We start from the raw sequence: 24,288 nt of genomic DNA, 5'->3' as shown, positions 1-24,288 counted from the left end.
CTTCTTGAACCCTTTCAGACACTAGGGTCAGGGGTTGGTAAAAAGAACAGGCGGACTTGTGGCCCGCCGGAGACCAACACCTGGATTTGGGCGTTCGCGTCCCTGAGCCAGCTCGCGGCACCGGGCCCACAGAGAGATGATCATGGGGGGGCGAGAGCTTGTGCCAGCGTCCCTTTAATATTGTCACAGAAACGCGGGCCCCATTCCAACCGGCGTGTTTTCTGAGCAATTGAGCGTATGGTCCCCGGTCACCGCCCCTTGCCAGCGTTTGCTTATGACTCTGCGCGGAGCCAGCCGCCGGCGGGAACCTGCAGCCCGCGACCGCGGTCCGAGCTGGGCTCCCCGGGCTGCGCCGCGGCGAGGGGCGGCTTCCTGGGCTCGGGGGCCCCGGGGAGGCAACGGGATAAAACCGCAGCCAGGGCTCGCCGGCGCGGGGACGCAGACCGGCCGCCTCGCCAGCGCCCAGAGGCCCGGCCCGGCCCGGCCCCCCTGCCAGCGACTCCGCGCCCGACCCCGCCTCCCCCGGGCACGAGCGCGCCCGCCCCGGTCACGGCACCGCGCGGGGCGCCCCTCCCCCCCCGCGCCCGCCAACGGGCCTCGACCAGGGCGCCCCTCCCCCCCGCGCCCGCCAACGGGCCTCGACCAGGGCGCCCCTCCCCCCGCGCGCGCCCGCCAACGGGCCTCGACCAGGGCGCCCCTCCCCCCGCGCGCGCCCGCCCGCCCACGGGCCTCGACCAGGGCGCCCCTCCCCCCCGCGCGCGCCGGCCCGCCAACGGGCCTCGACCAGGGCGCCCCTCCCCCCGCGCGCGCCCCCGTTCTGAGGCGCTCGGCGGCCGCCATGTCGGGCGCCCACCCGTGGCGGAGGAAGGGGTCGGTCCGGGCCGAGTCCCTGGTGCCCGCCCTGCTCCCGCGCAGCAACCTGCTCCGCGCCCTGGAGGAGAAGCGGCGGCTGGTGCGGGAGGGGGCGAGAGGAGATTGAGGAATGGGCTGGGGTGGGGGTTGGGGAATGTGTGTGGGGGGGTGGAGGCTGGGGGGAGGGGGCGAGAGGAGATTGAGGAATGGGCTGGGGTGGGGGTTGGGCAATGTGTGTGTGCAGGGGTGGAGGCTGGGGGGAGGGGTGAGAGGAGATTGAGGAATGGGCTGGGGTGGGGGCTGGGGAATGTGTGTGGGGGGTGGAGGCTGGGGGGAGGGGTGAGAGGAGATTGAGGAATGGGCTGGGGTGGGGGTTGGGCAATGTTTGTGTGCGGAGGTGGAGGCTGGTGGGAGGGGTGAGAGGAGATTGAGGAATGGGCTGGGGTGGGGGTTGGGGAATGTGTGTGGGGGGGTGGAGGCTGGGGGGAGGGGTGAGAGGAGATTGAGGAATGGGCTGGGGTGGGGGTTGGGCAATGTGTGTGGGGGGGTGGAAGCTGGGGGGAGGGGCGAGAGGAGATTGAGGAATGGGCTGGGGTGGGGGTTGGGCAATGTGTGTGTGCGGGGGTGGAGGCTGGGGGGAGGGGTGAGAGGAGATTGAGGAATGGGCTGGGGTGGGGGTTGGGCAATGTGTGTGGGGGGGTGGAGGCTGGGGGGAGGGGTGAGAGGAGATTGAGGAATGGGCTGGGGTGGGGGTTGGGCAATGTGTGTGGGGGGGTGGAGGCTGGGGGAGGGGTGAGAGGAGATTGAGGAGGAATGGGCTGGGGTGGGGGTTGGGCAATGTGTGTGGGGGGGTGGAGGCTGGGGGGAGGGGCGAGAGGAGATTGAGGAATGGGCTGGGGTGGGGGTTGGGGAATGTGTGTGGGGGGGTGGAGGGGCGAGAGGAGATTGAGGAATGGGCTGGGGGGGGGCTGGGGAATGTGTGGGGGGGGGTGGAGGCTGGGGGGAGGGGCGAGAGGAGATTGAGGAATGGGGTGGGGTGGGGGTTGGGAATGTGTGTGAGGGGGTGGAGGCTGGGGGGAGGGGTGAGAGGAGATTGAGGAATGGGCTGGGGTGGGGGTTGGGGAATGTGTGGGGGGGGGTGGAGGCTGGGGGGAGGGGTGAGAGGAGATTGAGGAATGGGCTGGGGTGGGGGTTGGGCAATGTGTGTGGGGGGGGTGGAGGCTGGGGGGGAGGGGCGAGAGGAGATTGAGGAATGGGCTGGGGTGGGGGGGGCAATGTGTGTGGTGTGCGGGGGGGAGGCTGGGGGGGGGTGAGAGAGATTGAGAATGGGCGGGGGTGGGGGTTGGGGGGGGGAATGTGGTGGGGGGGTGGTGGGGTGGGGGAGGGGTAGATGAGAGGTGAGAGAGATTGAGGAATGGCTGGGGTGGGGGTTGGGCATGTGTGGGGGGGTGGAGGTGGGGGGAGGGGCGAGAGGAGAGATTGAGGAATGGGCTGGGGTGGGGGGGGGACTGGTGTGGGGGGGTGGAGGGGCGAGGAGAGAGGAGATGAGGGAATGGGCTGGGGGGGGGCTGGGGAAGTGTGTGTGGGGGTGGAGGTGGGGGGAGGTGCGAGAGGAGATGAGGAATGGGCTGGGGTGGGGGTTGGGGAATGTGTGTGGGGGGGGGGGGGGGGGGGGGGAGGGGCGAGAGAGAGAGGAGAATTGAGGAATGGGGGGGTGGGGGTGGGGAATGTGTGTGGGGGGGTGGATGCTGGGGGAGGGGTGGTGATGAGAGGAGATGAGGAATGGGCTGGGGTGGGGGTTGGGGAATGTGTGTGTGGGGGGTGGAGGCTGGGGGGGGGGGCGAGAGGAGAGTGAGGAATGGGCTGGGGTGGGGGTGGGCAATGTGTGTGTGCAGGGGTGGAGGCTGGGGGGGGGGGGGAGAGGAGATTGAGGAATGGGCTGGGGTGGGGTCTGGGGGAATGTGTGTGGGGGGTGGAGGATGGGGGGAGGGGTGAGAGGAGATTGAGGAATGGGCTGGGTGGGGGTTGGGGCAATGTGTGTGCGGAGGTGGAGGCTGGGGGAGGGGTGAGAGGAGATTGAGGAATGGGCTGGGGTGGGGGGTTGGGGAATGTGTGTGGGGGGGTGGAGGCTGGGGGGAGGGGTGAGAGGAGATTGAGGAATGGGCTGGGGTGGGGGTTGGGCAATGTGTGTGGGGGGGTGGAGGCTGGGGGGAGGGGCGAGAGGAGAGTGAGGAATGGGCTGGGGTGGGGGGTTGGGCAATGTGTGTGTGCGGGGGTGGAGGCTGGGGGGAGGGGTGAGAGGAGATTGAGGAATGGGCTGGGGTGGGGGTTGGGGGGAATGTGTGTGGGGGGGTGGAGGCTGGGGGGAGGGGTGAGAGGAGATTGAGGAATGGGCTGGGGTGGGGGTTGGGCAATGTGTGTGGGGGGGTGGAGGCTGGGGGAGGGGTGAGAGGAGATTGAGGAATGGGCTGGGGTGGGGGTTGGGCAATGTGTGTGGGGGGGTGGAGGCTGGGGGGAGGGGGGAGAGGAGATTGAGGAATGGGCTGGGGTGGGGGTTGGGGAATGTGTGTGGGGGGGTGGAGGGGCGAGAGGAGATTGAGGAATGGGCTGGGGTGGGGGTTGGGCAATGTGTGTGGGGGGTGGAGGCTGGGGGGAGGGGGGAGAGGAGATTGAGGAATGGGCTGGGGTGGGGGTTGGGGAATGTGTGTGAGGGGGTGGAGGCTGGGGGGAGGGGTGAGAGGAGATTGAGGAATGGGCTGGGGTGGGGGTTGGGGAATGTGTGTGGGGGGGTGGAGGCTGGGGGGAGGGGTGAGAGGAGATTGAGGAATGGGCTGGGGTGGGGGTTGGGCAATGTGTGTGGGGGGGTGGAGGCTGGGGGGAGGGGGGGGGGAGATTGAGGAATGGGCTGGGGTGGGGGTTGGGCAATGTGTGTGTGCGGGGGTGGAGGCTGGGGGGAGGGGTGAGAGGAGATTGAGGAATGGGCTGGGGTGGGGGTTGGGGAATGTGTGTGGGGGGGGTGGAGGCTGGGGGAGGGGTGAGAGGAGATTGAGGAATGGGCTGGGGTGGGGGTTGGGCAATGTGTGTGGGGGGGTGGAGGCTGGGGGGAGGGGCGAGAGGAGATTGAGGAATGGGCTGGGGTGGGGGTTGGGGAATGTGTGTGGGGGGGTGGAGGGGCGAGAGGAGATTGAGGAATGGGCTGGGGTGGGGGCTGGGGAATGTGTGTGGGGGGGTGGAGGCTGGGGGGAGGTGCGAGAGGAGATTGAGGAATGGGCTGGGGTGGGGGTTGGGGAATGTGTGTGAGGGGGTGGAGGCTGGGGGGGAGGGGAGAGAGAGATTGAGGAATGGGCTGGGGTGGGGGCTGGGGCATGTGTGTGGGGGGAGTGATGCTGGGGGGAGGGGCTGAGAGGAGATTGAGGGAAGGGCCTGGGGGTGGGGGTTGGGGAATGTGTATGTGGGGGGTGGAGGCTGGGGGGAGGGTGCGAGAGGAGATTTGCGGAATGGGCTGGGGTGGGGGGTTTTCTGGGGAATGTGGTTGGAGGGGGTGAGGCGTGGGAGGGAGGGGGTTGCGAGGCGATTGAGGACTGGGCGGGGTGGGGGTTGGGGAAATGTGTGCTGGGTGGGCATGGAGCTGGGAGGCAGGGTGTGAGAGCGAGAGTGCTGAATGGCGCTTGGGGTGGGGGTTGGGGAATGTGTGTGGGGGGGTGGAGGCTGGGAGGAGGGGGCGAGAGGAGATTGAGGAATGGGCTGGGGTGGGGGTTGGGGAATGTGTGTGGGGGGGTGGAGGGGCGAGAGGAGATTGAGGAATGGGCTGGGGTGGGGGCTGGGGAATGTGTGTGGGGGGTGGAGGCTGGGGGAGGGGCGAGAGGAGATTGAGGAATGGGCTGGGGTGGGGGTTGGGGAATGTGTGTGAGGGGGTGGAGGCTGGGGGGAGGGGTGAGAGGAGATTGAGGAATGGGCTGGGGTGGGGGTTGGGGAATGTGTGTGGGGGGGTGGAGGCTGGGGGAGGGGTGAGAGGAGATTGAGGAATGGGCTGGGGTGGGGGTTGGGCAATGTGTGTGGGGGGGTGGAGGCTGGGGGGAGGGGCGAGAGGAGATTGAGGAATGGGCTGGGGTGGGGGTTGGGCAATGTGTGTGTGCGGGGGTGGAGGCTGGGGGGAGGGGTGAGAGGAGATTGAGGAATGGGCTGGGGTGGGGGTTGGGGAATGTGTGTGGGGGGGGGTGGAGGCTGGGGGAGGGGTGAGAGGAGATTGAGGTATGGGCTGGGGTGGGGGTTGGGCAATGTGTGTGGGGGGGTGGAGGCTGGGGGGAGGGGCGAGAGGAGATTGAGGAATGGGCTGGGGTGGGGGTTGGGGAATGTGTGTGGGGGGGTGGAGGGGCGAGGGGAGAGTGAGGAATGGGCTGGGGTGGGGGCTGGGGAATGTGTGTGGGGGGTGGAGGCTGGGGGGAGGTGCGAGAGGAGATTGAGGAATGGGCTGGGGTGGGGGTTGGGGAATGTGTGTGAGGGGGTGGAGGCTGGGGGGAGGGGCGAGAGGAGATTGAGGAATGGGCTGGGGTGGGGGCTGGGGAATGTGTGTGGGGGGGTGGATGCTGGGGGGAGGGGTGAGAGGAGATTGAGGAATGGGCTGGGGTGGGGGTTGGGCAATGTGTGTGGGGGGGTGGAGGCTGGGGGGAGGGGCGAGAGGAGATTGAGGAATGGGCTGGGGTGGGGTTGGGCAATGTGTGTGTGCGGGGGTGGAGGCTGGGGGGAGGGGTGAGAGGAGATTGAGGAATGGGCTGGGGTGGGGGTTGGGGAATGTGTGTGGGGGGGTGGAGGCTGGGGGAGGGGTGAGAGGAGATTGAGGTATGGGCTGGGGTGGGGGTTGGGCAATGTGTGTGGGGGGGGGTGGAGGCTGGGGGGAGGGGCGAGGGGAGATTGAGGAATGGGCTGGGGTGGGGGTTGGGGACTGTGTGTGGGGGGTGGAGGGCGCGAGGAGGGGCGAGAGGAGATTGAGGATGGGCTGGGGGTGGGGGGGGATGGGGAATGGTTGTGGGGGGGTGGAGGCTGGGGGGCGGGGCGAGAGGAGATTGAGGATGGGCTGGGGTGGGGGTGGGGGGAATGTGTGTGAGGGGGGTGGAGGCTGGGGGAGGGGCGAGAGGAGATTGAGGAATGGGCTGGGGTGGGGGCTGGGGAATGTGTGTGGGGGGGTGGAGGCTGGGGGGAGGGGTGAGAGGAGATGAGGAATGGGCTGGGTGGGGGGTGGGGAATGGTGTGGGGGGGTGGGAGGCTGGGGGGGGGGCGCGAGAGGAGGATTGAGGAAGGGCGGGGGTGGGGGTGGGGGATGTGTTGGGGAAGTGTGTGGGGGGGTGGAGGCTGGGGGGAGGGGTGAGAGAGGAGATGAGGAATGGGATGGGGTGGGGGGGGTGGGGAAGTGTTGGGGGGGGGGTGGAGGCTGGAGAGGAGGGGTGAGAGGAGATTGAGAGCTGGGCTGGGTGGGGGTTGGGAATGTGTGTGGGGGGGTGGAGGGCTGGGGGGAGGGGTGAGAGGAGATTGAGGAATGGGCTGGGGGGGGGTTGGGGGAATGTGTGTGGGGGGGTGGAGGCTGGGGGGCAGGGGTGAGTGAGAGGCGATTGAGGAATGGGCTGGGTGGGGGGGGGTGGGGAATGTGTGTGGGGGGGTGGAGGCTGGGGGGAGGGGTGAGAGGAGATTGAGGAATGGGCTGGGGTGGGGGTTGGGGAATGTGTGTGAGGGGGTGGAGGCTGGGGGGAGGGGTGAGAGGGGATTGAGGAATGGGCTGGGGTGGGGTTGGGGAATGTGTGTGGGGGGGTGGAGGCTGGGGGGAGGGGTGCGAGGAGATTGAGGAATGGGCTGGGGTGGGGGTTGGGGAATGTGTGTGGGGGGGGGTGGAGGCTGGGGGGAGGGGGCGAGAGGAGATTGAGGAATGGGCTGGGGTGGGGGTTGGGGAATGTGTGGGGGGGTGGAGGCTGGGGGGAGGGGTGAGAGGAGATTGAGGAATGGGCTGGGGTGGGGGTTGGGGAATGTGTGGGGGGGGTGGAGGCTGGGGGAGGGGTGAGAGGAGATTGAGGAATGGGCTGGGGTGGGGGTTGGGGAATGTGTGTGGGGGGGTGGAGGCTGGGGGGAGGGGGCGAGAGGAGATTGAGGAATGGGCTGGGGTGGGGGTTGGGGAATGTGTGTGGGGGGGTGGAGGCTGGGGGGAGGGGTGAGAGGAGATTGAGGAATGGGCTGGGGTAGGGGTTGGGGAACGTGTGTGCGTGGGGGGGGTGGAGGCTGGGGGGAGGGGCGAGAGGAGATTGAGGAATGGGCTGGGGTGGGGGCTGGGGAATGTGTGTGGGGGGGTGGAGGCTGGGGGGAGGGGCGAGAGGAGATTGAGGAATGGGCTGGGGTGGGGGTTGGGGAATGTGTGTGGGGGGGTGGAGGCTGGGGGGAGGGGCGAGAGGAGATTGAGGAATGGGCTGGGGTGGGGGTTGGGGAATGTGTGTGGGGGGGTGGAGGCTGGGGGGAGGGGTGAGAGGAGATTGAGGAATGGGCTGGGGTGGGGGTGGGGAATGTGTGGGGGGGGGTGGAGGCTGGGGGGAGGGGCGAGAGGAGAATGAGGAATGGGCTGGGGTGGGGGTTGGGGAATGTGTGTGGGGGGGTGGAGGCTGGGGGGAGGGGCGAGAGGAGATTGAGGAATGGGCTGGGGTGGGGGCTGGGGAATGTGTGTGGGGGGGTGGAGGCTGGGGGGAGGGGCGAGAGGAGATTGAGGAATGGGCTGGGGTGGGGGTTGGGGAATGTGTGGGGGGGGGTGGAGGCTGGGGGGAGGGGTGAGAGGAGATTGAGGAATGGGCTGGGGTGGGGGTTGGGGAACGTGTGTGTGGGGTGGTGGAGGCTGGGGGGAGGGGCGAGAGGAGATTGAGGAAGGGGCTGGGGTGGGGGTGGGGGATGTGGGGGGGGGGGGGTGGAGGCTGGGGGGAGGGGCGAGAGGAGATTGAGGAATGGGCTGGGGGGGGTTGGGGAAGTGTGTGGGGGGTGGGGGCGGGTGGGGGGAGGGGGGCGAAGAGGAGATGAGGGAATGGGCTGGGGTGGGGGCGGGGAAGTGTGGGGGGGTGGAGGCTGGGGGGAGGGCGAGAGGAGATTGAGGAATGGGCTGGGGTGGGGGGGGGGGAATGTGTGGGGGGGTGGAGGCGGGGGAGGGGCGAGGAGGAGATGAGGAATGGGGTGGGGTTGGGGGTGTGTGGGGTGGGGGGTGGAGGCTGGGGGGAGGGGCGAGAGGCGATTGAGAATGGGCTGGGGTGGGGGTTGGGGAATGGTGTGGGGGGGTGGAGGTGGGGGGGGGGGGGGGAGGGGCGAGAGGAGATTGAGGAATGGGCTGGGGTGGGGGTTGGGCAATGTGTGTGTGCGGGGGTGGAGGCTGGGGGGAGGGGCGAGAGGAGATTGAGGAATGGGCTGGGGTGGGGGTTGTGGAATGTTTGGGGGGGGTGGAGGCTGGGGGGAGGGGCGAGAGGAGATTGAGGAATGGGCTGGGGTGGGGGTTGGGGAATGTGTGGGGGGGGTGGAGGCTGGGGGGAGGGGCGAGAGGAGATTGAGGAATGGCCTGGGGTGGGGGTTGGGCAATGTGTGTGTGCGGGGGTGGAGGCTGGGGGGAGAGGGTAGTTGGAGGAGTGGTCCAAGGGTGGTAGTTTGGGCAATGTGGGGGAGTGTGTGGAGGAGGGGGTGAGAAGTGGGCAGGTGGAGGAGGCTAGGGGGAGGAGAAGAAGGGAGGGGTGGCTGGTGGTAGAGACTGGGGGCTGTCCTCCAGCTCCTGCTGTTTTTGTCAGAGGAAGCAGGCCAGCTGTCATCCCAGAGGCAGTGCCCTGTCCCTGCACCCACCTCCCCACTAGAGCCCCATCCCTGCATGAGGCCCACGGTTCTCTCCTCTGTCCCCCCACACCCTCTTCGCTGGAGCCTGTCGGCTGGCACCACTCCCAGCCAGGCCCTTGACTCCCTGCTGCATGGTACAGAAACAAGGCCCAGCTTATTTCTAACTCACTCCTCCATGGTGCCTGTGAGCCTTAGTGGGGGCTGGAGTCACCACTTTGGGTCTCCGAGTGGGGACCAGGATGTTTTGTAAAGAGATGATAGATTGATAAATTCCTGCACCAGCTATTGCTCGGTCTCTTTCTTTGCAATGCCATTTTGCTCCCACAGACAGAGCTTTCTGAAACTGAATAATTTAGCCAAATGGGATAAAGAGCCTGATTCTCTCCATTTTATGACCTTGTGCAGTCATTTACCCCATGCAAGACAGTGTACAATGCTACCAGGCCAGACTAGCAGTGGATTGCACCCATCTTGCACAGAGATAAATAACTGCACGAGGGCTCCTAGGTAGGATGGTAATACAAATGAGTTGCAAAACAGTGGAGAATCAGCCCCTAAAGAGTCTGGATTCCTTTCTGGTCCCACCTGTTCCCCACCTTTGCAGTGTGACCTTGGACATGTTACTTCTTTCCTTTCTTTCCCTTCTTTACAATGTAGCTGTTAGGTTAACTTCATCAATGCTTAGGAAGTGCTCCAATACTTGAGTGCACCACAGGAATGCCTCGTAGTACATAGTTAAAAGTGATCAGTGCCAGTGAATAACCGTTTTTAGGTAAACGTGTCTGATTTTCTTTCCTGGCTAGAAGTTCCTGCTGCACAGGTTATTTTTTGTTGCCAAGCTATCAGAAAGAGCAGACAGGCGAGAGGTTACAGGTACAATAATATCTTTTCATCAATCTGCCTTTTGACTATTTAACTTGTAAGATACTTGCCCTGGGGATGCAGACTCTGGTAGGTGAGGAGTAGCAGAAATTTCAGGGCTACCCAGCAGAAACAGCTGCTCTCCTGGGTTCTATATAGCTCATTTAAAAAGTGAGGTTTCAGAGTAGCAGCTGTGTTTGTCTGTATCCGCAAAAAAAAAAAAAAAAAAAAAACAACCCAGAAAACAAGAGTACTTGTGGCACCTTAGAGACTAACAAATTTATTAGAGCATAAGCTTTCGTGGGCTACAGCTCACTTCATCGGATGCATTGAATGGAACATATAGTAAGAAGATAGATATATACACATACAGAGAAGGTGGAATTTGCCATACAAACTGTAAGAGGCCACATGTTAAGTATCCTCATACCTTCTTGTCAACTGTCTAAATGTGCCATCTTGATTATCACTACGAAAGTTTTTTTTCTCTTGCTGATAATAGCTCGTCTTAATTAATTAGCCTCTTAGCCCTGGTCTACACTAGGAGTGGAGGTCGAATTTAGCAGTGTTAAATTGATTTAACCCTGCACCCATCCACACAACGAAGCCCTTTTTTTCGACTTAAAGGGCTCTTAAAATCGATTTCCTTACTCCACCCCCGACAGAGGGATTAGCGCTGAAATCGGCCTTGCCGGGTCAAATTTGGGGTACTGTGGATGCAATTAGATGGTATTGGCCTCCAGGAGCTATCCCAGAGTGCTCCGTTGTGACTGCTCCGGACAGCACTTTCAACTAGGATGCACTGGCCAGATAGACAGGAAGAGGCCCGCAAACTTTTGAATTTAATTTCCTGTTTGGCCAGCGTGGCAAGCTGCAGGTGAGTGCAGAGCTCATCAGCAGACTTGACCATAATGGAGTCCCAGAATCGCAAAAGAACTACAGCATGGACCAAACGGGAGGTACAGGATCTGATCGCTGTATGGGGAGAGGAATCCCTGCTATCGGAACTCTTCCAGAAGTTTTCTAAATACCAAAACATTTGTCAAAATCTTCCAGGGCATGAAGGACAGAGGCCATAACAGGGACCCGAAGCAGTGCCGCATGAAACTTAAGGAGCTGAGGCAAGCTTACCAGAAAACCAGAGAGGCAAACAGCGGCTCCGGGTCAGAGCCCCAAACATGCCGCTTCTATGATGAGCTGCATGCCATTTTCATAGAATCATAGAATCATAGAATATCAGGGTTGGAAGGGACCCCAGAAGGTCATCTAGTCCAACCCCCTGCTCAAAGCAGGACCAAGTCCCAGTTAAATCATCCTAGCCAGGGCTTTGTCAAGCCTGACCTTAAAAACCTCTAAGGAAGGAGATTCTACCACCTCCCTAGGTAACGCATTCCAGTGTTTCACCACCCTCTTAGTGAAAAAGTTTTTCCTAATATCCAATCTAAACCTCCCCCATTGCAACTTGAGACCATTACTCCTCGTTCTGTCATCTGCTACCATTGAGAACAGTCTAGAGCCATCCTCTTTGAAACCCCCTTTCAGGTAGTTGAAAGCAGCTATCAAATCCCCCCTCATTCTTCTCTTCTGCAGACTAAACAATCCCAGCTCCCTCAGCCTCTCCTCGTAAGTCATGTGCTCTAGACCCCTAATCATTTTTGTTGCCCTTCGCTGTACTCTTTCCAATTTATCCACATCCTTCTTGTAGTGTGGGGCCCAAAACTGGACACAGTACTCCAGATGAGGCCTCACCAGTGTCGAATAGAGGGGAACGATCACGTCCCTCGATCTGCTCGCTATGCCCCTACTTATACATCCCAAAATGCCATTGGCCTTCTTGGCAACAAGGGCACACTGCTGACTCATATCCAGCTTCTCGTCCACTGTCACCCCTAGGTCCTTTTCCACAGAACTGCTGCCGAGCCATTCGGTCCCTAGTCTGTAGCGGTGCATTGGATTCTTCCATCCTAAGTGCAGGACCCTGCACTTATCCTTATTGAACCTCATTAGATTTCTTTTGGCCCAATCTTCCAATTTGTCTAGGTCCTTCTGTATCCTATCCCTCCCCTCCAGCGTATCTACCACTCCTCCCAGTTTAGTATCATCCGCAAATTTGCTGAGAGTGCAATCCACACCATCCTCCAGATCATTTATGAAGATATTGAACAAAACGGGCCCCAGGACCGACCCCTGGGGCACTCCACTTGACACCGGCTGCCAACTAGACATGGAGCCATTGATCACTACCCGTTGAGCCCGACAATCTAGCCAGCTTTCTACCCACCTTATAGTGCATTCATCCAGCCCATACTTCCTTAACTTGCTGACAAGAATGCTGTGGGAGACCGTGTCAAAAGCTTTGCTAAAGTCAAGAAACAATACATCCACTGCTTCCCCTTCATCCACAGAACCAGTAATCTCATCATAAAAGGCGATTAGATTAGTCAGGCATGACCTTCCCTTGGTGAATCCATGCTGACTGTTCCTGATCACTTTCCTCTCCTCTAAGTGCTTCAGGATTGATTCTTTGAGGACCTGCTCCATGATTTTTCCAGGGACTGAGGTGAGGCTGACCGGCCTGTAGTTCCCAGGATCCTCCTTCTTCCCTTTTTTAAAGATGGGCACTACATTAGCCTTTTTCCAGTCATCCGGGACTTCCCCCGTTCGCCATGAGTTTTCAAAGATAATGGCCAAGGGCTCTGCAATCACAGCCGCCAATTCCCTCAGCACTCTCGGATGCAATTCGTCCGGCCCCATGGACTTGTGCACGTCCAGCTTTTCTAAATAGTCCCTAACCACCTCTATCTCTACAGAGGGCTGGCCATCTCTTCCCCATTTTGTGATGCCCAGCACAGCAGTCTGGGAGCTGACCTTGTTAGTGAAAACAGAGGCAAAAAAAGCATTGAGTACATTAGCTTTTTCCACATCCTCTGTCACTAGCTTGCCTCCCTCATCAGTAAGGGGCCCACACTTTCCTTGGCTTTCTTCTTGTTGCCAACATACCTGAAGAAACCCTTCTTGTTACTCTTGACATCTCTTGCTAGCTGCAGCTCCAGGTGCGATTTGGCCCTCCTGATATCTTTCCTACATGCCCGAGCAATATTTTTATACTCTTCCCTGGTCATATGTCCAACCTTCCACTTCTTGTAAGCTTCTTTTTTATGTTTAAGATCCGCTAGGATTTCACCATTAAGCCAAGCTGGTCGCCTGCCATATTTACTATTCTTTCGACTCATCGGGATGGTTTGTCCCTGTAACCTCAACAGGGATTCCTTGAAATACAGCCAGCTCTCCTGGACTCCCTTCCCTTTCATGTTAGTCCCCCAGGGGATCCTGGCCATCTGTTCCCTGAGGGAGTCAAAGTCTGCTTTCCTGAAGTCCAGGGTCCGTATCCTGCTGCTTACCTTTCTTCCCTGCGTCAGGATCCTGAACTCAACCAACTCATGGTCACTGCCTCCCAGATTCCCATCCACTTTTGCTTCCCCCACTAATTCTACCCGGTTTGTGAGCAGCAGGTCAAGAAAAGCGCTCCCCCTAGTTGGCTCCCCTAGCACTTGCACCAGGAAATTGTCCCCTACGCTTTCCAAAAACTTCCTGGATTGTCTATGCACCGCTGTATTGCTCTCCCAGCAGATATCAGGAAAATTAAAGTCACCCATGAGAATCAGGGCATGCGATCTAGTAGCTTCCGTGAGTTGCCGGAAGAAAGCCTCATCCACCTCATCCCCCTGGTCCGGTGGTCTATAGCAGACTCCCACCATGACATCACTCTTGTTGCACACACTTCTAAACTTAATCCAGAGACACTCAGGTTTTTCCACAGTTTCGTACCGGAGCTCTGAGCAGTCATACTGCTCCCTTACATACAGTGCTACTCCCCCACCTTTTCTGCCCTGCCTGTCCTTCCTGAACAGTTTATAACCATCCATGACTGTACTCCAGTCATGTGAGTTATCCCACCAAGTCTCTGTTATTCCAATCACGTCATAATTCCTTGACATCACCAGGACCTCCAGTTCTCCCTGCTTGTTTCCAAGGCTTTGTGCATTTGTATATAAGCACTTGAGATAACCTGTTGATCGCCCCTCATTCCCAGTATGAGGCAGGAGCCCTCCCCTCACAGACCTTCCTGCCTGTGCTTCCTCCCGGTATCCCGCTTTCCCACTTACCTCAGGGCTTTGGTCTCCTTCCCCCGGTGAACCTAGTTTAAAGCCCTCCTCACTAGGTTAGCCAGCCTGCTGGCAAAGATGTTCTTCCCTCTCTTTGTAAGATGGAGCCCGTCTCTGCCCAGCACTCCTCCTTCATGGAACACCATCCCATGGTCAAAGAATCCAAAGCCTTCTCTCCGACACCACCTGCGTAGCCATTCGTTGACCTCCACGATTCGACGGTCCCTACCCAGGCCTTTTCCTTCCACGGGGAGGATGGACGAGAACACCACTTGCGCCTCCAACTCCTTTATCCTTCTTCCCAGAGCCACGTAGTCCGCAGTGATCCGCTCAAGGTCATTCTTGGCAGTATCATTGGTGCCCACGTGGAGAAGCAGGAAGGGGTAGCGATCCGAGGGCTTGATGAGTCTCGGCAGTCTCTCCGTCACATCACGAATCTTAGCCCCTGGCAAGCAGCAGACTTCTCGGTTTTCCCGGTCAGGGCGGCAGATAGATGACTCAGTCCCCCGGAGGAGAGAGTCCCCGACCACCACCACCCGCCTTCTCCTCTTGGGAGTGGTGGTCGTGGAACCCCCAACCTCAGGACATCGCATCTCATGCCTCCCAACCAGCGGAGTCTCCTTCTGCTTTCTCCCCCCAGACATATCATCTGGTCCATTCTCCGCAATGTTACCTGTGGAGAGAACATGAAAGCGGTTAGTTACCTGTGTCTGTGTTACTGGAACCCGGACATTCCGCTTACCTCTTCTGGAGGTCACATGTTGCCAAGCTTCTTCACTGGCCTCTTGGCTCCTCTGTGCAACCTGCTCTATATCTTTAGAGCTTTGTGCCCCAGAAGGCTATCCTGAGTTTGGTCCAGAAAATCCTCAGTCTCTCGTATACAACGCAGGGTCGTTACCTGGAAGCTCATAGTAGGTAGGTGATATGGAAGGGGGGGGTTCAGCTGTTGTGACCTGCACTGGATGTGCCATGTTTGTCTTTCTTCCACAGGACAGAAGCGACTTTGTCTGTACAAAGTGCAAGCTGGTCTCCATATTGGAAGAAAAGATTGAAGGTCTGGAGCAACAGGTAATGACCCTGCATTGTATACGAGAGACTGAGGATTTTCTGGACCAAACTCAGGATTTTAGGGGGTTCAGCCACCACTATCCCAACCGTGTTGTTTGACTCCTTCAATGGAGGTGGAGGCAACACAGAAGCAGGCTTTGGGGACTAGGAAGATAACTCACAACAAGCAAGCGGAGAAACCGGTTTTCCCAACAGCCAGGAACTGTTTCTCACCCTGGACCTGGAGCCAGTACTCCCCCAAACCCACCCAAAAGTGCCTCCCGGACCCACCAGGTGGAGAAGGGACCTCTGGTGAGTGTACCTTTTTAAATAGTATACATAGTTTAAAAGCAAGCGTGTTTAATGATTCATTTGCCCTAGAATTCGCGGCTCTCCTGGATATACTCCCAATGCCTTTGCAAAAGGTTTCTGGGGAGGGCAGCCTTATTCTGTCCACCTTGGGAGGACACTTTATCACTCCAGGCCAGTAGCACGTTGTTGTCGGGAATCATTGTAGAACAAAGCATTGCAGTGTATGTTTGCTGGCATTCAAACAACATCCGTTCTTTGTCTCTCTGTGTTATCCTCAGGAGAGTGATATCATTCATGGTCACCTGGTTGAAATAGGGTGCTTTTCTTAAGGGGACATTCAGAGGTGCCCTTTCCTGCTGGGCTGTTTGCCTATGGCTGAACAGAAATGTTCCCTGCTGTTAACCACGGGGAGGAGGGAGGGGCTAGCCACGTGGTGGGGGTAGGCAAAATGCGACCTTGTAATGAAAGCACATGTGCTACATATGTAATGTTGCTGACGCCGTACCCAGAACCACTCGCGACAATGTTTTTTGCCCCATCAGGCATTGGGATTTCAACCCAGAATTCCAATGGGCGGCGAAGACTGCGGGAACTGTGGGATAGCTACTCACAGTGCAACTCTCTGGAAATCGACGCTAGCCTCAGTACTGTGGAAGCACTCCGCCAAGTTAATGCACTTAATGCACTCAGAGCATTTTGTGTGGGGACACACACAACAGACTATACGATTTCTAAAAAAACGATTTTTATAAATTCGACCTAATTTCGTAGTGTAGACATACCCTTACTGTTTGTATGGCAAATTCCACCTTCTCCATCTGTGTGTGTGTGTGTATATATATCTATCTATTTATCTTCTTACTATATAGAAGGAAATTCTGGGCACTCTTTGCTACATGCCTCAGCTAATACCTCAGCTAATATACCAAGTACAACAGTTTTAGGTGAACCATGTTAAGATTAAGCCTATTGCTGAAATCTTATATTAATTATATTAGCCACTAATCAATCTGATTAGCTGGCCCCAATTTTACTGAATATGATACTTGAGCAAAGCCAGTTTTAAAAAATCTAGGAACCTTGTGCCTATAGGAAGAGAATAGACTCCCAAGCCCATGACTATTTTTAATGTTTCTTCTTAGATTTAAAGAGTCAGCTCACTCATCGAGTTCCTGATGTCCTGTGACATTATGACCATAGCATAGGGTGAGGTGAAATGCTAGTTTTCTGAAGTTGTACACTGTATTCCCACATAACAGCCAATCCTGTGTTTTTTAAATAAGGTTACCATGAAAGACTGTTTCAGAACATATTAAAATACCACCTAGGAGAACCAGTCTCAGGTCTACTTCTCCTCTATCCCAGCTCCATTCTTCATATACTAGAGGTAGGTTAAGTAAATCTCCTTGGGTAATACATTCTATAAGCTTGTGGGCCTCCCACAGCGAAAACTGTATCCTTGATTCTTGTGCAACACCCTGGGTGCTATCTGTCCAACCATCCCTGTCGACCCTGGCTGATGTAGTGAATGTAGTGCAAGGCAGGCTCTATGGGTCTAGTTCATTTAAGGCTTTAAAGAAAAGGACTAGAACCTTAAAATTAGGAGGGTTAAGCAATTAAAATAATTAATCGTGATTAACTGCATGATTTAAAAAATTAATTGTGATCATACTGTTAAACAATAGAATGCCATTTATTTTATTTATTACAAATATTTGCACTGTAAAATGATAAAAGAAATCATATTTTCAATTCACCTCATACAAGAACTGTAATGCAATCTCTTTATCGTGAAAGTGCAGCTTACAAATGTAGATTTTTTTTGTTACAGAACTGCATTCAAAAATAAAACTGTAAAACTTTAGAGCCTTAAATTTTGACTGAACTCCTTGGGGGAGAATAGTATGTCTCCTGCTCTGTTTTCCCCCATTCTGCCATATATTTCATGTTATAGCAGTCTTGGATAAGGACCCAGCACATGTTGTTCATTTTAAGAACACTTTCACTGCAGATTTGACAAAACACAAAGAAGGTACCAATATGAGATTTCTAAAGATAGCTAAACCACTCGACTCAAGGTTTAAGAATCTCAAGTGCCTTCCAAAATCTGAGAGGGATGAGGTATGGAGAATGCTTTCAGAAATCTTAAAAGAGCAACACTGATGTGGAAACTACAGAATCCGAACCACCAAAAAAAGAAAAATCAACCTTCTGCTGGTTGCATCTGACTCAGATGATGAAAATGAACATGCGTGAGTCTGCACTGCTTTGGATCGCCATTGAGCAGAACCCATCATCAGCATGAACGCACATCTTCTGGAATGGTGGTTGAAGATGAAGGGACATATGAATCTTGAGCGCACCTGGCATGTAAATATCTTGTGACGCCGGCTACAACAGGGCCATGCAAATGTCTGTTCTCACTTTTAGGTGACATTGTAAACAAGAAGAGGGCAGCATTATCTCCTGCAAATATAAACAAACTTGTCTGAGCGACTGCCTGAACAAGAAGTAGGACTGAATGGACTTGTAGGCTCTGAAGTTTTTACATTTTTATTTTTAATGCAGTTTTTTTGGTACATAATTCTACATTTGTAAGTTCAACTTTCATGCTTGATATTGCATTACAGTGCTTGTATATGGTGAAGTTACAAATATTTTTATAGTGCAAATATTTGTAATAAAAATAAATATAAAGTGAGCACTGTACACTTGGTGTTCTGTGTTGTAACAGAAATCAATATATTTGAAAATGTAGAAAACATCCAAAAATATTTAATAAATTTCAGTTGGTATTCTATTGTTTAACTGTGCGATTAAAACTTCAATTAATAGTGTGAGTTAACTGCGATGATTCGACAGCCCTACTGGTGGGGTTAGTGACTGAGAATCAGTTGTCTCTAGGACTGTCCATGTTGTTCCAATCTATTCAAGTAATGCCCCCAATTTGCAAACCTGAGTAAAGAAGGCGGGAGAACATTCTCTGTAGAGTCCATCAGTACCAGAGGGAATAGTGCCCCCCAGTTCTGGCTGAGTACTTGAACTTTCCAGTGTTCCCACCTCAGCATCTATGATCCAGCTTGGAAGCTCATCATACACCAATAGCATCTGATCAGTTATTTTTATATTCAATTGTTTTTTAAACTGAACCTTTGTAACAACCCCACTTTTTCCTTCGCAGTCCTCCAGCGGCACATTATATCATATCCTCCAAGATCTAGCTTCTCTTCAGAAGCAAGGTTCCAGGTGAGTGTTTCAGAAGAGCTCAAAGAAACCAGCTCATGTGGAACTTTTAATGCAGGAATGACAATGAATGTTAGGGTTAAAATGAGCATTCAGTGTAATTATTAGAGAGAAATAGCTTAGTATTTCCCCCTGCTGAACACTTAAGAGACCATGGGTTGGGTTACATTTTAATTTTAGTGTGAAAAATATTTTCCTCATTTTAAATTTATCTGTATTTATCCTTCCTTGTTCTTCAGGTGCCACATGCCTTTTTCTTTTGAAAGCAGGAATGGCTCTTTTCCTCCTCTTCAGTATCCCATACAAAACTGGATAGGTGGCAACGAGTACTAAGAAAGTTGGCAAACTCCTCCATTGAAATTTCTCTGTTTTCCTTGGACTTCAGTTGTTTAGCAGTTCCCCTGCCTTCTGAGATCCAATGCCTAGCCTTTAATTTGGCTGTACAGTTTCCAAATTGTGCTTTGAACAAGAACAGGTATGACATTGTGTGCTCCACTAGCCACTGGGTGGCATCTCCTTCTGGCAATTAGCTCTGCCTAGTTCAGCACCCCCTTTCTTCTCTTTCCTTGTTGCAGCTCTCCTCCCACTCAGAGTTACAGCATGGCTGCTTCGGGACTCAGCCCTCTGCCCAGCTCACTGTTTTTCCCTCTTCAGGGGGTCTTTCAAAGCCTTTTGCTACCAACAGTGTCATGCAATCCTCACACCCACTGCCCTGACTGGGTCACTCCTGCATTGACTCAGGCAGTCTTCCAATTCACTGCCTCATGCTGTGCCACTCTGCAGCAGATGATAGAGGACCCAGGCCTGCCCTCTACTCTGGCTTTGAGTCTAGGACCCTCAACAAGCAATAAAGGTGTGTGTCTATATCAACTTTACTGCTCTCATCCACCATGCATCTTCTCCCCCTTCCTTCTCCCTTACTGCATGCTTCCTCTCTACAGCTCCCCACCCCGTTGCTGCCCTCCTGGCTTTATGAAAGCCCTGCATGTTCCCTCACTATTGAGCGTCCTAATTAGCTCCCTCCACACAGCCTAAATATCCCATTTCACAGCTTAATTGGGTGATTGAGCCCATCTGGCCTAATTCAGCTCTTGCAGTGGCAGCTTGGAGAGTACACCCCAGCACAAGATGCAGTAAAGGAGACACTACTAACATGCAGAAAATATCTCAGGCATTTGCTTTCATTTTGTAATTTGACTGCTGTCCTAGTCAAACTCATCAGATGTATAAACTTTTACAATCAAAACCACATATTTATAATTTATAAAACCACACCCCACAATATATAATTACTCTTCAAGATAAGAACCTTAAGATGTGGTCGGTTAAGGAGACCATATCAATAGTTAGATCCAAAATAGAACTAGATAATCACTAATATAGGCAGGAAGTTTAAAAAAAAAAAAGTTAAAAATAGCGATGGTCCATATGATGCAAGTAATCAAACATTGCCAGTTTATGAAATTCACCATGTCTAGTCAGAAACCTTTTATCTGTACAGAAGAATGATGGAATTCAGACTACAGCTAACTTTCTTCACTTAGTGCTTTGTTACAGGAAATTAAGATTTTAGTGGTGTCACATAACATCCCAACCAGGCTCTTCCTGCAGTGGTATGTCACAATGGTGATACTGCCTGTGACATACCTAGAAGATGTGACACAATCACAGTCTACAGAAGAGGTGGTCACTGAATGTCTTACACTCCTCCTCAAACTGGGAACATATCTTTCAAAGACTTTTAAGGTGAAACTTACATTAAAATAGAATGTTCAAGTTATTATTCTAAATTAACCTTTTTTCAAAACTTTGTGTGTTTACTAATACAAGTAAGTCCTGGTTTAGTCTCATCTTGCTGTGCATCGACCTGCCTTTCTCCTTGGACTCTAGGATGGGGGGTAGTGAGAGGAATGAAGAAAACACTTGTCTTTTATTTCTGTCTTTCAAACTACACTGGCTTATTTGGTGCAGCCACCGGTTACACTTTTTCAATCCATCATTGACTTCATTAACAAGCTGAAAACCATACAAATTTCATTCTTGAACCTCATAAGCTAAGCTACCCTCTAAACTCTGGTTACCCAGCTCAGCCTGCTCCATTGTTCTGAGCAGAGCAAGACCACCACTTGTAAATAGGGAAGATAAATCAGATATGCTTCCTTTAGCACATTCCCTTAGTTGGGGGATAGGAATACCATGGGTGTATTTAATGAATTTGTAACATAAAAGTCTAACTGCGCTGAAGTACTATTATTTTATTTCACACATAGGTGAGCAGTAAGGGACTCGGTGACAATCTACACACCCTTGTCCCAGAACTTCTAATCCCAGCAGAAACAATTAATTACTTGTGCAAGGCAAAAGAATTTATGAGTCCAGAAGCATTTCTGAAAATGTATAATAATCCTTTACAGCCTGCCATGGCTTCAGGTACTACTGCAGTTTTACAAGGCAATTGGTTGGGATGAAGTGTTAGAGGGCAGATAGTACAAAACACGAACCTTATGGAACCAAACTTCTAGCTCACATAATGGTGAATTTATGGGAAAGTATAGGGATGCTAACAGGTAGTGGAACCTGGAGAATGACTGTAATTGAGTGTACCTATTAAGAGATTCCTTACCTGTTAAGAACTCTTCTAAACAAATAGAGGTATGAGTCACTGTTGCCTTTTAAAGTTATTCCATGAAGTCACTACCTCCTCTGAAAATATTTAATATTGTCCTTTCACAAGTACAGTAATGAGCTTTTCATTCCAGCTGCAGCATGTGATTGTGTGCCTGAGGGGCACAAGATTAGAATCTTGGCCTGATGCTTAGTGTTATTGGTAACACCATCTCCTCTCCTTTTAGGGGCTCAATAGGAGTGGGCATTTAATGCTTTTGATTAGACCCTCAAACTGCATATGAAGGTGGGAGGGGGGGAAGCGAGAGAAGAGAGCAAAACTCAGTCTTAGAGGAAGAATCAGAAGTAAAGGCAGTTTCACAAGAACTGTTGCCCATTTTGTTCATCACAGTGGCACAGGTCCCTGTAATTGTCACCATGTTGCTTATAGCTCTGCCCCTCCCAATCTAGACAGGAAAGGTGGCTAGGAATGCAAGCTGCTTTCCTGAAAGGATGCTCAAGACCTTTTCTGCTCTGTGAGGGGGAGCAGTCAGGGTAAGTAGATAGGGGAAGCCTTACTCCTGAATTTATATTAGGATAAGCTTGTTTTCAATCTGGGAGACAAAGCCATTCCAAAATAAACCACTTCTATTCCCCTACAGTACTAGAGGGTTGCAGGACTGAAGTGTAATCTGCAAGGCCTGTAAGAGGTAGCATGTTCCCCCAATTCACCCGAAGGACTAGTCTGATATTTTTGACTAATATGGGCTAGTTTGAGTTGCAGGATGTAGGGGTTACAGAAAATCACTTTCAGCTGCTTGTATGAATATTGGCTCAATTCCATTTCAATGATTAAGGCTTTCATCTTTTCTTCCTCACAGAAACTGTGTGGCCTACCCCTTGTCACTTGTATCCATGATGCACCAAACTAAAGTACTTCCTCCTTAGCATTATCTCATGTTTTCATTATTTACAAAACACCCTTCAAGGCCCCTTTGAATTCTAAGTGTAACAAAGTGAACAAGCTACCATGAATGCTAGATCCACTTATCTTTTAGAGAGCATGCACTTTTAACCTGACATTCTTCCTGGAGAGCAGAAGTATGAAGGAGGAGCTTCCATGCAGTAGAAGAGGATCAGGAAGAGGGCTTCAATGTAAATCATGTGTTATCTGCCATATAAAATGTGAATAAATAGACTTTCAAGGACAGTGTGAAACTATGGAATGCAACAATCACTGTACATGAGTTATACCAAAAAATTCAGAGGCAGGGTCAAATAGACATGGGTAGTATATGAGCTTGTATACAGAAGAATACAAATTAGGACGATCATACAAGTATGATTAAAGGTCTAGAAAACAACCTAGATAATACTTAGCCCTGCCTATGAGTGCAGGAGACTAGACTAGACAACATCTTGAGGTCCCTTCCAGTCCTAGTATTCTCTCTCTCTCTCGCAATAGTCTATGAAAGATAGATCAGTTGAGCACTCAGCTGTACTTTCTGTGGCTGAATAAATAATGGGCACCAGGTCTCAGATGTAGCCACTTTAAAGAGTAGCAGTTAAAGCTCAGCATTGAAGTCCTAGTGTGTTTTCAGTGGATCACAAAAATGCATGGAGAAGTTAGTTATATTTGGATACTGGAATAAATAGGCCTTCAAACGACAAAAGACAGAATCCTTTAATTTTATAAATGCTCACTCAACTGATGAATCCAAACAGATGTTCAAAATTCAACCAATTTAAATGAAAGCACAAACATTTCCACAGTTTCACATAAAAAGCAGGTATGGTTAATACAAATAACTGACATACAGATAATGGTCAGTACTTAAAGTAGCAATAAAATGGTTAAAGATACAGTAAGTTTCTTTTTATGATATGACAGTCCTTCAAGGCACTAGAATACATCCACAGTTTTGACAGGTAACTGATAACCAGCAGTCACCACTAGCACTCTGGCATTTTTTGGTTCATACTTTAACAAAAACAAAAATCTGCAGCAAGTCAGTGAAAGAAAGTCTCTTGCAAGGCATCTCCTTTTTAATATAATGTCTAAGAACTAGGAACAAAAAGTAACAGTGACATTAAGTAAGTTATTTCCATACATGCACTTTAAATAGTAACTGATGCATTGCTTTTTATTCTTTTGGGATTTCTGCTAATGCCATCTGTATTAGCAGCAATTAAGCTTCCTATGTAAATTTCCACAGTAATCAACTCTTCCCATCCAGGATTTTTGAAACCACTGTCAAGACACAGATCATTAAACTTCTGTATGGTTAGACTGCCTTACATGTAAGTTGAGCCTTCATACAGTTCCACCATATTTTCAAAAAAAGCTTTTCACTGTTAGGTCTTGATTTGCTATTTTTCCATGAGGACAAAGGTGTTTTTTTTTTTTTTTTCTTTTTCTTTTTTTTAAAGTTTTGGAGCATGTGTTTTCTTTTACAGAGCAGTGCTTTCTGTATCATTGTCAACATTAAGCATGAGATGGTTGTGCAATTCCTTGCTTGCTGACTCTGCAGGAAGCTCTGAAGAGAGGCAACTAAGTGGTTCTTGAACATTGGAATTGGAGTCTACAAAAAAAAAGCAGAAACACAAAATGTACAATGTCTGGACAGTCATTAGTTCTCAGATATATTTCCTTATAAACAAAGGGAAAGGAACAGATCCAGGTAGGACAACAGCTTAACAGAGGTTTTGCAAGTTCAGGGCCTGCATATTCACACACAAGCCACTTTAGAAAAACTGAATGAAGTTTGGGTAGCTCCTCCCAGCCACCCCCATCGTCACCTGCCTGACAGAAACAAGCTAAAAAAACTGAACATTCCAATGTCAAATTACACTGCCTTGTAATATTCCCAGCTTCTGCTGTAGACACCCACTCTGGAGGAAACAAGAATTAATTTTGCATTCTATAAAGAGTATTATAGAAATATCTCCCCATTACTTGTTAAGTAACAAACATGTATGATATCCAGGGAAGGTGTCTATTACAGGCAGAAGAAACTATTTAAAATCAACACTAATGGTCCCAAGAAAGGGTTGGGTTCAGCTTCTTTCCCCTTGCTGGTAGGGAACACCTTGTAGTTTGTCTTTGATCAATGACAGGGGAGAGTTCTGTTCTGGCCCTTTCTGGTAGAGGTATCTAGAAAGTGAGAGAGGGGATCTCAATCTTGCAGTTCTGGTGGCTGTTATGAAAATGGCAGAAAGCCAGAAAGAACAGCTAATCATTTAAATGAAAGCATTCACCTCAATGTTTTGGAAAGTAGCCAAGTGTTCATAATATGCCACATACACTTCAGCTTCCCAAGACACAGATCAGTTATTTATTCCTCCAGCTCATGGAGAGGCAATTTAA

At 52.5% G+C, this 24,288-nt stretch overlaps 2 protein-coding genes across 10 annotated transcripts in view; one reads left to right on the top strand and one right to left on the bottom strand.

Moving 5' to 3' along the window:
• Window positions 1-777: 777 nt before the first annotated feature.
• On the top strand, window positions 778-22,563 carry TEX47 (testis expressed 47). Its single transcript, XM_038420443.2, has 7 exons — window positions 778-952; window positions 9,492-9,561; window positions 16,358-16,461; window positions 18,256-18,320; window positions 19,862-20,063; window positions 20,588-20,747; window positions 21,803-22,563. The coding sequence occupies exons 1-7, from the start codon at window positions 839-841 to the stop codon at window positions 21,838-21,840; spliced, it is 753 nt and encodes a 250-aa protein (XP_038276371.1). The 5' UTR covers window positions 778-838; the 3' UTR covers window positions 21,841-22,563.
• Window positions 22,564-22,584: 21 nt separating this feature from the next.
• The window catches only part of ARHGAP17 (Rho GTPase activating protein 17), a 71,789-nt gene continuing 70,085 nt past the window's right edge, over window positions 22,585-24,288 (bottom strand). For 8 of the 9 annotated variants that reach the window (XM_038420416.2, XM_038420427.2, XM_043493908.1 and 5 more), the window contains one exon: window positions 22,585-23,503. In XM_038420416.2, the coding sequence (XP_038276344.1) occupies window positions 23,373-23,503 (131 nt within the window). In that variant the 3' untranslated portion in view covers window positions 22,585-23,372. The remainder of the gene's footprint in view (window positions 23,504-24,288) is intronic. The other variant, XM_043493913.1, reaches the window with a different exon arrangement.

Source organism: Dermochelys coriacea, chromosome 10 (genome assembly GCF_009764565.3).
Source record: "Dermochelys coriacea isolate rDerCor1 chromosome 10, rDerCor1.pri.v4, whole genome shotgun sequence".
Taxonomy (NCBI): Eukaryota; Metazoa; Chordata; order Testudines; family Dermochelyidae; genus Dermochelys; species Dermochelys coriacea.
This window is presented reverse-complemented; position numbering and strand designations above follow the sequence as displayed.

Bases quoted from the DNA above. Each gene is read 5' to 3' on its own strand.
- TEX47 (XM_038420443.2), top strand. From the start codon at position 839: ATGTCGGGCGCCCACCCGTGGCGGAGGAAGGGGTCGGTCCGGGCCGAG. The intron at 9,562-16,357 runs GTACAATAATAT...TTTTTAAATAAG, and splicing joins AGACAGGCGAGAGGTTACAG to GTTACCATGAAAGACTGTTT. The intron at 20,748-21,802 runs GTACTACTGCAG...TCTTCCTCACAG, and splicing joins ACAGCCTGCCATGGCTTCAG to AAACTGTGTGGCCTACCCCT.